The sequence below is a fragment of the Antedon mediterranea genome, chromosome 7 (genome assembly GCF_964355755.1).
Source record: "Antedon mediterranea chromosome 7, ecAntMedi1.1, whole genome shotgun sequence".
In the NCBI taxonomy this organism is placed as follows: Eukaryota; Metazoa; Echinodermata; class Crinoidea; order Comatulida; family Antedonidae; genus Antedon; species Antedon mediterranea.
The window spans coordinates 10219359-10232283 of record NC_092676.1 but is presented as its reverse complement, the minus strand read 5'-3'; the positions used below and the strand labels follow the sequence as shown (position 1 = coordinate 10232283).

The window sequence follows — 12925 nt, the reverse complement described above, 5'->3', positions numbered from 1 at the left end:
AACTCATCAAACATTTGATCTCAAAATATTAAGTTGTAATTGTTTATATTGTTTATTCAATGCAGCTTATTTTTAATTGGTGTATCTCATTATAACTTTGTTTTGTTTTATTTTGACTTAATTTGTGCTACTTAGTTTTGTTATTTTTGTATTTATAAGTAATGATGGAGTAAGAGCAGTTTTCTGTTTGGGCTCATGCCTATTACTTGCTCCTGGCAAGATGAATTGTAAAATGTACTTTATGAACTTTTGCCGAATAAATATTATTATTATTATTATTATAGTTTTTGGGTAATTTAACTGTTTATTTTGTCTTTTTATAGGTGAAATAATTTTTTCCCCGTTCTTTTTTCTTATGGAAGTGAACAACTTCATTAAAACTACATAATGGCCTATTCAAAGTCCAATTTTAAAAATCTTAATTTTTCATGATTTTGGGAGACAATACATCTTTAATTTTAAAATAAAGTATATACATTTTATAAGATTAATAAATAATATTTTAAACGACAAAATATTAAATAGCCCCATTACTACAATTTTACTTAAGTAAGCAGTGCTCTATAAAAACCATTTTCCGATTTTTTAATATAGAATACATTATAATAATAATTATTACTGAGGACGTAGATATTAAATTGTCAAAGTATGAATACTGATCATATCTGATATTTTCAGGGGTCCCCGATATTATAAAATAGATTAATATGATAGCAATATAGACGGAGGCATACTCAGCCATAATAACTGAACCAATAACAAATGTCAAAGATTCGCGCGCTGTCATCATTTATAGCTTCACCCTGTCTTGCCCTTTTCACGTTTAAACTCCGCCTTCTAATTTAAATGTTAAAACCGAGCCTAGGCTAACAAAATTCATTTTGTCGCGACAAAATGAATTTTGTCTACACAGAATGAATTTTGTCTACACAGAATAAATTTTGCCTACACAGAATACATTTTGTCGCCACAAAATGAATTTTGTCGTTACAGAATGAATTTTGTCTACACAGAATTAATTTTGTCTACACAAAATGAATTTTGTCGTTACAGAATGAATTTTGTCGTCACAAAATGAATTTTGTCGTTACAGAATGAATTTTGTCTACACAGAATGAATTTTGTCTACACAGAATAAATTTTGTCTACACAGAATACATTTTGTCGCCACAAAATGAATTTTGTCGTTACAGAATGAATTTTGTCGTTACAGAATGAATTTTGTCCACACAGAATTAATTTTGTCCACACAGAATTAATTTTGTCCACACAGAATTAATTTTGTCTACACAAAATGAATTTTGTCGTTACAGAATGAATTTTGTCGCCACTAAATGAATTTTGTCGTTACAGAATGAATTTTGACTACACAGAATTAATTTTGTCTACACAGAATTAATTTTGTCTACACAGAATGAATTTTGTTTACACAGAATTAATTTTGTCGAGACAAAATGAATTTTGTCCACACAGAATAAATGTTGTCAACACAAAATGAATTTTGTCAATACAAAATGAATTTTGTGTTGACAAAATTAATTACCGTACTGACGCGGGTATAAGCCCACCCCCCTTGAACATGAAATCACGTCAAGTTTGGGGGTGGGCTTATACCCGAGGATCCAAAAATGCAGATCGTCAAAAACAGCACATGTACACTGTGTATTCCACCACCATGCGAGCGAGCGAGCGCCCTCACGAGGTGTTGCGACGTACGTGTACGACGTTGCCTCTAAATACACGAGGTGTAGAGTGTCGGAAAATTAAGCTTAAATTTAAATTTATCGTAGAATATCTTATTTTAAACATCAATTGAACAAGAATCTATCAAGCAGAAAAGCAAGTATACAATGTTCGTTAAATAGAAATATACCAAAGAAATTTAATAAGCTTGTTTATGGCAGCCGATACCAAATAGTGGTTTTCCGTTTTGGCGACTCGTAGCGTCGTGTGTGAAGCGATCTTCGACCACGATGGAGTGTAAACAAAACAGGACCGCTAGGCCTCATATGGCCTAGCGTATATTAGCCTAGCTTGGTTTTGATCAAAGCTGTATTCGGTGTATGGACGTCGCCAAATACAAAATAATGTATTACGGCACACACTGTAGATCTTCGAATTAATGGGTGGGCTTATACCCGAGTTCCTCATTTTTCATGAAAATTAGTCAAAAGTCGGGGGTGGGCTTATACCCGATATGGGCTTATACCCGCGTCAGTACGGTATGTGTAGACAAAATTGTAATATTTCTACAAAATTAGCAATGTCCCAAACGGCGCCCCGTATTCAAGCGCGACCAATTTCATCGGACACCATCAAATCAACTTCACTGCATGCAATGCAAAAGCAACTCTTTTTTTTTTTGCTGATGAAGCAGTGAAGACTTGGTGGCCCACACGGCAACTTTTTGCTGATAAAGCAACATTTTGAGGAACATCAACCCATCAAGCGATAACAAATATAAATAAGAGGAATGGAATGTCACGTGTAAACAGACACCAGCCAGCAGACCAAGAGAGAGGAGGAGGAGTCAACTACCTGAAATCTATTCGAAAAAATATACGAACATTTCCTAGTACAACTTTTTTGTCTTCTCTTCCTTGATGTTCTTCCATATCTGGACTTCTTAGAACGATCAATAAACCTGTTCATATGGGTGGGTAGTAGGCCTAGCCAAAGTATAAAAATACCTCACAGCAGCTCAGTCACTCAGAAGTCAGGAGAGGAGGTGTCATATTCAACAAGCAAGATCAGAAAAGGCTGAACACAGCTGAGACATGTGCGAACTGCAATGGTTCTTTTAACAGCGCCCTCAATAATCCCAGGTTTTTAGAATATACTATTAGTATATAGGGTGAGTAAGTTTACTTTATAAAAACTGTATTGTGTTAGATAAAATTTCTTCAGTTTTATTAGATAGCCGATAAATTTCATAATGTAAATTTTAAAGTATACTTTATTATTTAATTATTTAGGAAGTGTTTAATTTCTAAAAAGACGTTTACCTAGATTGTTATCATCGTGTTATAATAGAACAAACCAGTAAGTCAAGCAATTACAAACAAAAACAACACGACGTACGTACCTAGACAACTCATTGGCAACTGACAACAAAATGTCGATGATGGAACAGTCACATACACAACGAGAAGTTCAAGTACTGGTTGTTGGACTTCTCGCAGATAAAACATTTCATAAGTCAAAGAATTGTGCTGAAGTAAGAAATTCCTAATAAGTAGGCCTATAATCTGAGTAGCATAGGCCTAGGTATCAAGCAACCAAAGCCTTTTTATTTTCGCCCTAGTGACTGTAGTTGTAGTTACAAGCTAGCCTAGGGCCTAGGCCTAGCCTAGATTCTATATCTACTACGCCTATTGACCCGGCTGAGGTGTCTAGCAGCAAGGCTAGGCCTAGCTCAAAAGATTTATGCGCCTGAAATATGAAAATAATATTAATAATCTTTTTTTCAACTGTATGTTAAATTAATTGAACTTCTGTTAAATATTTAAATTTTGTTTCATGTTGCAGGATTTACTAACAAAATTTCCAGAACATTTTCTTACACCAGAAGTTATTGGTTTATTAGAGTTTGAATGGAAAATGTATTTAGAAGAAAAACGCAAAGAATTGAAAGGAGAGATGTGGGCATTCAAAGACAAGACAGTAGCATTTGTCAATGGACAAGTGATTGGTAATAGTTTTTTTAACATCTGTTCACATTAACTTGTTGATGTTTTTATGGATTTATTTAAAGATGTATTGTCCCCCAAAAACATGAAAAATAAAGATCAGACTTTGAATAGATTTTTTTGTAGTTTTATTAATAAAGTAACGCCATGGCTAAAGATACGGTACCGTATCCTAACTTCCGTTTACTAAAGGTACGGTAAAATTGCATTACGTCATAATCAGCCAATGGGATGCTGGTACGTGTGTGACGTCATTTTATAAGGACTTTGGATTTTTGTTCATATGGCGTCTGCACTATGAATGCCTATCGGCGGCGCCAGGCTGCATGGATGTGTGCGTTTTGATTCTGTGACTCAGCGCACACATGCAGCTGGCCAAACCTGGAACCGCTATCTACACAAACAAACTCATATAATGAAGATAGTACGTAGTAAGTAGGCCTAGGCCTCTAGACTTTTGAAACGGTTTTCTGTATTCTAGAATTAAAATCAACATGTTTTGGCTTTTCAATAATAGCAGACGTAGGCTATACATTTAGTTTTTGTCACACACGATGGCGATAATAGCGATAAATGAAGCATAAAGAAAATGTTAAGCGGTTGATCACTGTTTTCGCGATATGAAAAAAAATCCAAAGTCCTTATACGATGACGTCACACATGTACCAGCACTCCATTTGGTAATCATGACGTAATGCAATTTTACCGTACCTTTAGCAAACGGAAGTTATGATACGGTACCGTATCTTTAGCCACGGCGATAAAGTAATCATTTCCATAGAAACAAAAACGGAAAAAAATTATGTTTTCACTTATAAAATGACAAAATAAATAGTTATATTCAACCAAAAACCCATTAGCCATTAGCTGACACTGACAGCCAATTTGACTATTAATTTGCTTTCAATTACAGTTTCTCTTCGATCAATTTTTTGGTGAAAGTGGATAACTATAGATGAAATTAAAATGGCATTTTCAACAAAAACAATTTTAAGATTTTTTTTTCAGGGAGCCAATATCTTTAAATCTACTTTTTACGAATATAGATTTTACATTGTAGCACTGAAAACTTGTTTCATACATATATGCCAACATCTGAAGTTAACAAAAATGGGAGATGATTTGTTTTTTAGCTCAACACGCCTTCTCTATCATTGAGCCAGGAGAGACGAGGAGAGTGCAGTGTGATAAGCCTAAAGCAATTGTTTTCCGTTTAGAAAAAAACCATAATTTATGACTGAAGATGGTTTAAATTAAATGTCGTAAATTTACTTCTTTTTTTCTATATTATGCAGAAACAATACAAAATTCAATTTTCGTAATTCGCGAGAAAATAAGAAACTGGGAGCACAGTGTTAGGTGGGAGACAAGTCAAAATGTGCGAGTGTTGGGCGCACTACAAGCATTTGTTCACAGTGTATTTTTATCTTTTTTAAGATTGGCCAACCATAGGCCTATCAATTCTATTCCAAATAAAAATTAATTCCACTTCGCGTATTTGTTTTGGTCTGCCCCAGTCAACCCCCCCCCCCCCCCCCCCCCAATCAAATGGACATGTAGAAAGGAAAGTTCAATTCAATTAGGATAGTATTATATTATTATCTTGTTTATTTCAGGTGGACCAGTTGAGTTTTTAAAGTGGGCAATGGAGGCTTGGGAGTATCAAGATTTCCGACCTGAACCTTTGTATTCAGCTCTTGCAGAGGAAGCTTACAAACAGTATCTAATAAAAACAGGAGTAAGTACAAACAAGCTAACTCAAACTGTAAACCCGACTCTGTGACATACATTATTTACCTAAATAGTATTACTTGAATCATGCATGAACACAGCCTAATATGAATCAAGTCAACTTATTTTCCTTTGGTTTTAACTTGGTATGTCCTGAGGTTTTTAAATTTATTTATAACAGAAAAAATAGTAATCTATAAACACAACAGGCAAAGAACCGGCCGGTGATGTACTGAAAATTTTAATTAATTAATTTGAAACAATAAGATGAGAAAATATGTGAGAATGAATATATATAAACATCACAGGCATAGAATAATATATAATATATAAAACATTCATTATTGGTCTTCCATGGAAAGTGAATTAGACATCAACTACACCAGCATTCTTCCTGGCCTCTGCCAATATATTTGCCAAGGACAAGGTAGCTAAAGTATAAAAAAATGGATGTCATCTTTTAAGTTTACCAAGTCCGACTGAATCCTACTTGGCCATTATCGTTTGTGGTACTATTATGTATAGCATTGGTGTGTCATATTGTGGCATGTTTATCCTGACCAGGTTTTTGTGGTGTAGACGTGTGATGCTTGGACATTGTCTATCGTGATTTACTGTACACTTTCATTTTTCATTATCATTTTTTATTCGTTCTATTTTAGTATATAAATAACAACAAAACGGAAATTAGGGAGACCAGGGTCGACCTAAGTGAACTTAATCACTGTTGCTGACCCGGTTGACATACGTTATTGTATCATCATACACACAGCATTTATTATCAGAATGTATTCAAATAACAATACTATATAATTGATAGTAGCATTCAGCCTTTTTTTCATTTTGCAGCACACCTTTGTTTTCTTTGATATTTCAATTGGTGGCAAACCAGAAGGAAAGTTACTTTTTGAGGTAATCATTTATTTATTCTTTTTATTTCAAATGCTGTTTTTAATTGTATCTGTGTAAACATTGTCAACACAGATTGTCATTCTAGCTTTGGATGGTTTATTCTTTCGAAACATTTTTTTTCTATGGCTGTAATGTAAACTACTCAAGGCGTATCTGTTTGAGTGGAAGCAACATGGCCAAGACAAATAAAAGGCAGGCCAGACTCTGTCCGTTTTCATTTGTGTAGGCACCATTGCCAACTGAAACTAGACATTGCCACTAGCTGTTGTAGAATTTTCAGCCTTTGTGTATTAATCTTTACTTTTATATCCAAGTCCATATTAATTCCAGAAAATTTACAACACATAACATATTAGGTTAGTATACAAATAATGAATGTTTATGAGTGCAATGGTACAAATAATGGCACGAGGTGAATGATGAAAGGTTATATCAACGAGGCAAAGCCGAGTTAATATAACCTTTCATCATTCACCAAGTGCCATTATTTGTACCATTACACGAATACAAAACATTCATTATTTGTTTTATATAACATCTAAATAACAAACAAAAATGTTTCAAAAAGTACTATTTAACGATCGTTGAATAGTGCGTACTATTGCACGCCATGTGACCCACATTCGTCCAATCAAATGACAGGAATTTATATAGGTGTTATATAATATGCATTATCATGCAATATAACCTTTTTGATAATCTTTCTGCACCAAAGTGATGTAGCAATTGTGGTTTATGACATATTCGCAAAGGGATCTTTGATCGGGTTGTTTTATTTCAAGTGTATATGGCTCGATGCAGTGATACCGGCTATTGTATTTGCATTACCAAGATCCTATCTTTTATATATTATAAAGATTCTGACCTATAATTCGTCATAATATTGACGTATTCAATTTTGGCATTGTAGTTATATGTTTTAGTTAATTTTTTGGATAGTAGATTTGTATTATATTTAACTAAATATTAATTACTATTTTTGTTTGTAATTATTATACCTACTGTATGTTTGCAAACAGCTTTTCACTGACAAGTGTCCTAAAACTTGCGAGAATTTCCGTGCATTGTGCACCGGAGAAAATGGAACAAAGAAGGGGGAGGTACTGATGCCATATCACTACAAGAATAGCATCATCCATCGTGTTGTACCAAATGGATGGATTCAGGGAGGAGGTAAGTTATATTATTTGATGTCACAATTCAATCTTCAACAAATCTGGTAACATTCACAAATGTGAAAACAAAAAGTAATTTTTTCCCACAAATGTCTGCTGTTCAAATTTTCATTCTTATTTTAAACTTTTAACAAGTTCCATGCACACATGGCGAACCTTGAAAAATAGTGTTGTACAGTTGGGGGTGATATTATTAGCATATTGTAATGTGATTAGAAAGTCAAAACATCTTGGAACAACAAAAATATGGTAGTAACATTTATATATATATAATAATAGTTTTGGTAGCCTGATGGCAGATTGTGATAATGTCAATGTTTTATTATTTAAACATTGAAATTCATTTCAGATATTCTGCAAGGAGTGGGCACTGGTGGAGAATCTATATATGGAGAATTTTTTGCAGGTACAGTAATGCAATAGATACATAGATCACCATACCAGAACTTCTAAGTCTGCAACCTCTTATAGCAGTCCACTATGTTATCGTGCCAGGCTACGATATTTTTATTTTTCAACATCTCAGGGAAAAATCATAAACAATGCCTGAGATTACTTGCTAAATAGCCAACCTACTTCCTAAATATACTAGTAACCAAAAAAGAAATATTGAAGATTTCGATGGGATTCAAACCCAGACCTTCAGCTCTATACCTCCAGACAATTGCATCATACAAGCTTGCTTAATACCACCTATTCGATCTATCTCCATGCTTTAGCACCCTCTATAATGTCCTAATTTATCACATAATTTTTCTCATGTATTATAAATAATTTCTTTCGAGACGTTGAGGAATAAAAATGTTGCTGCCAGGCTACCTCAGATTTTAGTACACATATAATAGTACAATACATGATTATAGGCTGTTTGAACAGATAAAGATATTTTTTGTTTACTTTATTATTTCATACTGTAGATGAAAACTTTTCTGTTTCACATTCAAGTCGTGGAATACTGGGAATGGCAAACCAAGGCAGACATACTAATGGTTCACAGTTTTATGTGACACTAAGGCCAGCAGCCTGGATGGATCACAAATATGTGGCATTTGGGTATGTATTGCACTACATTTGACTTACAACATAATTTTAAATTATCCAAGGAAACATAACTTTTTTTTTTCGTAACCCATTAATACTGCAGAGGTCTCAACTTGCTGAAATTAATTTCAGTAGTCTTGATAACAAATTTCTGTAGTAAATAGACAAACAGTCAATCTGCACATGCACACATGTTTGTAAACATGTGCATTTTCTGATTTGACAGTTTTGTATTATCTTGAAGCGTCATGAAACCGAAAGTCACGCTGTGTTATTACACATTTAATTAACATTACATCTATAGAAAAACAAACTCACATCGTAATAAAATGGTTCTTGCACTATATGGTAGTTAAAAACAAGTAGCATAAACAATGACAAAGTTCAGGATGTAAAGAATTATTGCATCATTTCCTGTGAAATGAAAGGGCTTCAAAAGTAATGATGGATTTTGTAAGACTGCCTCAACAGAACTCCTACTTAAATATAAATGAATTCTTTTTTCGTTGATAGGAGAGTTATTGAAGGAACAGACCTGTTAGAAAAGTTAGAGACACAAGAAACATACAATGAACGGCCAAAGACAGAGTGTCAAATTGCATACTGTGGTGTTCTAGATGTCACTCAAGTTTCATAAAACAAGTTTTAACAAATTATAACTATATCAATTAAATGTGTTAACAATTAAATACATTATTTTTCTTTATATATTTCTATATATATATATATATATAAACACAACAGGCAAAGAACATTAATTCTAAACCGCCCGGTTTATATTGTATATATATATTTCTTTTTTTATAATTGAAATAAATATTTAGATTTTGATTTTTGTTTGTTTTGAACAGTTTTATTTTATATTTCTATTGACCAACTATAGCAGTTTAATTTTAAACCAAACTGAGTAACATTATACGAGTAGACAAGTGGTTCAAATATAAGACTAAAACGAACCTACTAAAACAATACCCAGGCATATTTGTATCTTTTGCAGTAGACTAATATCATTTTAGTGCAACCACATATACGGTAGTTGATTTTCTATTCTCTTTTGTACAATTTACCAACATTGCAAAATTTTTACTCGGGGTACCCGAGTCTAGTACTTACTCATTTTCTCCTTCTCTTCCTCCATCTGGACACTATTGAGTAAAAAGTGCGATTTTTAAAGTACTACTCCTCCCTTATTCGTTATAGTATTGAGCTGGGATTTGGCATGAACATACTACAGGGACATGTCCTCAAAGCTATAGAGCCGGATTTTTAATTTTTTGTTAATTAATTTGTTTAATTAAGAAGCCACAATGTGTGACACACACCACAGCGTTATGTAGTTATATGGTTATATGCGGATTCTTGGCGTAGTGGTTATCACGTTTGCTTAACACGCAGAAGGTACCTGGTTCGAGCCCGGACGAAACCTTTTTTTTTTTAATTTATGGTGAAAAGTACTGTATACGCAATATGATAATTATACAGAGTATATCTTATTTTTATTATTTTTTAAAATACTTATTTTGTGTAATCGGTAATTATCACTTTTACACATGTTTATTTTGCTTTGTGCTTATTACCATTTATTTGTAATTTAAATGGATTAAAAAACTTTCTGTAACCCACATTTTTAATGTAAGAGGTTTCGTAGTGTAGTGGTTGTCAAGTCTGCTTAACACGCAGAAGGTCCCGGTTCGAGCCCTGGCGAAACCTATTTTCTTTACTTTCTAACTGTATACGTCTGTATACAGCTTCTTTCGCTGTACCCCGAGTATTGCACATTCGTGCTTGTTTATTTTGAAAACTCTTAATTGGATTCTAGAACTTGCACTATCTGTTTGAGATTAGTTTAGCTTTAATTTAAAAAACATTGTCTTCAAATAGGTAGGATTCTATAGAATGTATTATAACACACGATTGTATTCTTGCCATTTGATTGGTTAATTATGCATCACATGTCATTTGGAATTAGTCCTACCGGAAAAAGTGATATTTAATTGTGATAATTAACATGCTCTTATGCATGTTCAGCTTTTTGTAAATATTTTCGCCATGTTGCGAAGTTGGACTGATCGCGTTGGGAAATCAACTTGTTGTACATGCTATCTGTAACTGTTTTACCCCACTGTCTTTTTAATGGCCTAGCTGCCCGGCCTAGCATTAGTCAATGATTTATGCTTGATATATTGAATAAACGGTGTGTTCTAAAAATAATTAATGTTTTTGTATTTGTTGAATGGAGTAACATGAAAAATATACTACTTTATTTTCAAACTCAAGAAATATTCTCACCATCCAACTCATAAACATTCATTATTTGTATACTAAAATCCTGGTAATGTAGTTATCAATTACGTTGTAAAATTTTCATGTTATATAATCAGGTTTTACAGATCTCTTACTAATATTCTGGTTACCAACATTGCTTAACAACACTTTCAAATACGATCTTATATTCTACAGAATTCATACTTATTTTAATTATTACAACTACTGTATACTGTAAACTTAAAATAATTGTGAAAAGTTGAAAGTTGTAAAAGTACTGAATAAAAAGTAGAATAATTATATTATTCAGAAGATAATCATTTGATAATTAGTATTATAATATTGAGTATGTATATATTTTTTGTTGTTTTAAGTATTGTATATGTTATGTATTGGAAATTTGAAATAAAGCATGCATTGGAATCTTACAATATATATATCTATATTATCTATATTATAAGTGAGAGAGTTTGTCTGTCTGTTTGTTTGTTTGTTCGTTATACAAATTTTTGTTACTGCACGTAATCTTACATATGGAGTATCAAAATGACCGCAATTGTACCGGGAATGTTCTAAGCTATATTTCAACATCATCCGCCACCTAGGATCCAAGTTAGGGACCAAAATGTGGTCAAAACCCCCACTTTCGATGTTTGTTCGTTATACAAATTTCTGTTTCTGCACGTAACCATACGTATGGGGTATCAAAATGATGGCAATTGTACCCGGAAGGTTTTAAACTACATTTTAAAAAATTCCCCCGACTCCTGGGATTTTTGTGGGAGGGGTGGGTGGTGTGGTGGTTTGTGATGTCACATTTTTGCTAGGGCTCGGGGTTGTAGGCTATCGCATTGTAAAATATATACTACAAAAGTTTTACAGTATTTGAATTATCATCAGCAAGGCGTTTGGGGAAATATAGATATAGATATACATATTTTATTCATTAACCAATATGACACCTATTCAATTACACATTTAGCAAAGTATTTTAACCATATCCAGCTATGTATCGGTCTCTTGGATTGTCTCATTACAGACATCCATACCTGTGTGAACATACACATGTTGTTTACTGTTACTGTGTTCAACTACATCACCAATCCTCCAAGAAAAAAACGTCAATTGTGGGAGAGTGGGGTTGGGAGAGTGGGGTTGGGAGATAGGGGTTGGGAGATAGGGTTTGGGTTCAGGGGATTTAGCTTACACCAAAATTGTGGTTGGAAAATGTTAAAGTATTTAATTATCCCTGGGAAGTGGATGGGAGTTTGGGTTGGGGATGTAGGCCTATCACATATCATTTCAAAACTGCCACTGAGGGATTATGGGTTGGGAGTAACAATAACATCATTAGACCCATCATAGCTATGTATACTCCTCTCAATTTGAAGCTTAGGTTGAATCGAATTTGTCCATCACTGGGAAGAATTTGTTTTTAAGAGTATGGGGTGTTTACACCAGAATTGTGGTTGGAAAATGTATTTCATAATCCCTGGGAAGCGGATGGGAGTTTGGGGTGGGGATGTAGGCCTATCACCATGACCGAAACTGTATTTGGAATGTTTTAAACTACATTTGGAAACTGCCACTGAGGGATTATGGGTTGGGAGTGATAACATAATTTGTACTGGAACCGGCTTCAACACATCACCCAGTGTATCTGGGGTGTGTTTGTAGGGGGAAGAGGAGCGAAAATACTAGCGTAATGAAGTAGCCTATATGATTGTATTGTACTAGGAAAAGTTACTAAATTTGAACTGTCCAGGAGAGGAGTTAAGGTTTGTTGATGGTGGCTGGGGTGGTGAAAGAAGAAAGAAGGCTGGGGGACCGCAGTATCTAAATTACATATTTTAATTATCAGCCAATATGACACCTATTCATTTACACAATTTACAACGTACTTCAACCATTATTAGACCCATCGTAGCTATGCATACTCCTCTCAATTCGAAGCTTAGGTTGAATTGAATTTGTCCATCACTGGGAAGAATTTGTTTTTAAGAAAGAGTCTGGGGTATTATTGAAGAGGGGTGGAGGTTGGTGAGTACAGACAGATACTGGCGTCGGGTGTTATGTACTGAGAAGACTGTAAACTAATTTTGACACCCGCCC

At 33.8% G+C, this 12925-nt stretch overlaps 2 protein-coding genes and 1 long non-coding RNA gene across 5 annotated transcripts in view; 2 read left to right on the top strand and 1 right to left on the bottom strand.

Annotated features, from left to right (window-relative positions):
• The window catches only part of LOC140053913 (uncharacterized), a 47315-nt gene extending 44893 nt beyond the window's left edge, over positions 1–2422 (top strand). The window contains exon 4 of the long non-coding RNA XR_011846465.1: positions 2378–2422. This is a non-coding gene — a long non-coding RNA (uncharacterized lncRNA). The remainder of the gene's footprint in view (positions 1–2377) is intronic.
• LOC140053911 (SET domain-containing protein 4-like) overlaps positions 1–2924 on the bottom strand; it is a 29603-nt gene extending 26679 nt beyond the window's left edge. The window contains exon 1 of one of the 2 annotated variants that reach the window (XM_072098663.1): positions 2691–2924. Coding sequence is in view for 1 of the 2 variants with exons in the window: in XM_072098662.1 (XP_071954763.1) it covers positions 2568–2652 (85 nt within the window). In the remaining variant the exon portion in view is untranslated. The other variant, XM_072098662.1, reaches the window with a different exon arrangement.
• A 153-nt stretch (positions 2925–3077) lies between these two features.
• LOC140055039 (peptidyl-prolyl cis-trans isomerase 7-like) lies at positions 3078–11106 on the top strand. 2 transcript variants are annotated; one of them, XM_072100201.1, is made up of 8 exons: positions 3078–3217; positions 3529–3691; positions 5306–5427; positions 6270–6332; positions 7352–7505; positions 7857–7913; positions 8425–8560; positions 9062–11105. In XM_072100201.1, exons 1-8 carry the CDS (start codon positions 3116–3118, stop codon positions 9183–9185), a joined length of 921 nt encoding a protein of 306 aa, XP_071956302.1. In that variant the 5' UTR covers positions 3078–3115; the 3' UTR covers positions 9186–11105. The 2 variants fall into 2 exon arrangements, with proteins under 2 accessions (XP_071956302.1, XP_071956303.1); XM_072100202.1 differs by lacking the exon at positions 6270–6332 and having other exon boundaries at positions 9062–11106.
• The last annotated feature ends 1819 nt before the right edge of the window (positions 11107–12925 follow it).

What these genes read in the sequence shown, in the direction of transcription:
- LOC140055039 (XM_072100201.1), top strand. Translation starts at nt 3,116, where the DNA reads ATGTCGATGATGGAACAGTCACATACACAACGAGAAGTTCAAGTACTG. An exon ending in TGTCAATGGACAAGTGATTG is followed by an intron (nt 3,692 to 5,305) that starts GTAATAGTTTTT and finishes TGTTTATTTCAG; the next exon opens with GTGGACCAGTTGAGTTTTTA. An exon ending in AAGGAAAGTTACTTTTTGAG is followed by an intron (nt 6,333 to 7,351) that starts GTAATCATTTAT and finishes GTTTGCAAACAG; the next exon opens with CTTTTCACTGACAAGTGTCC.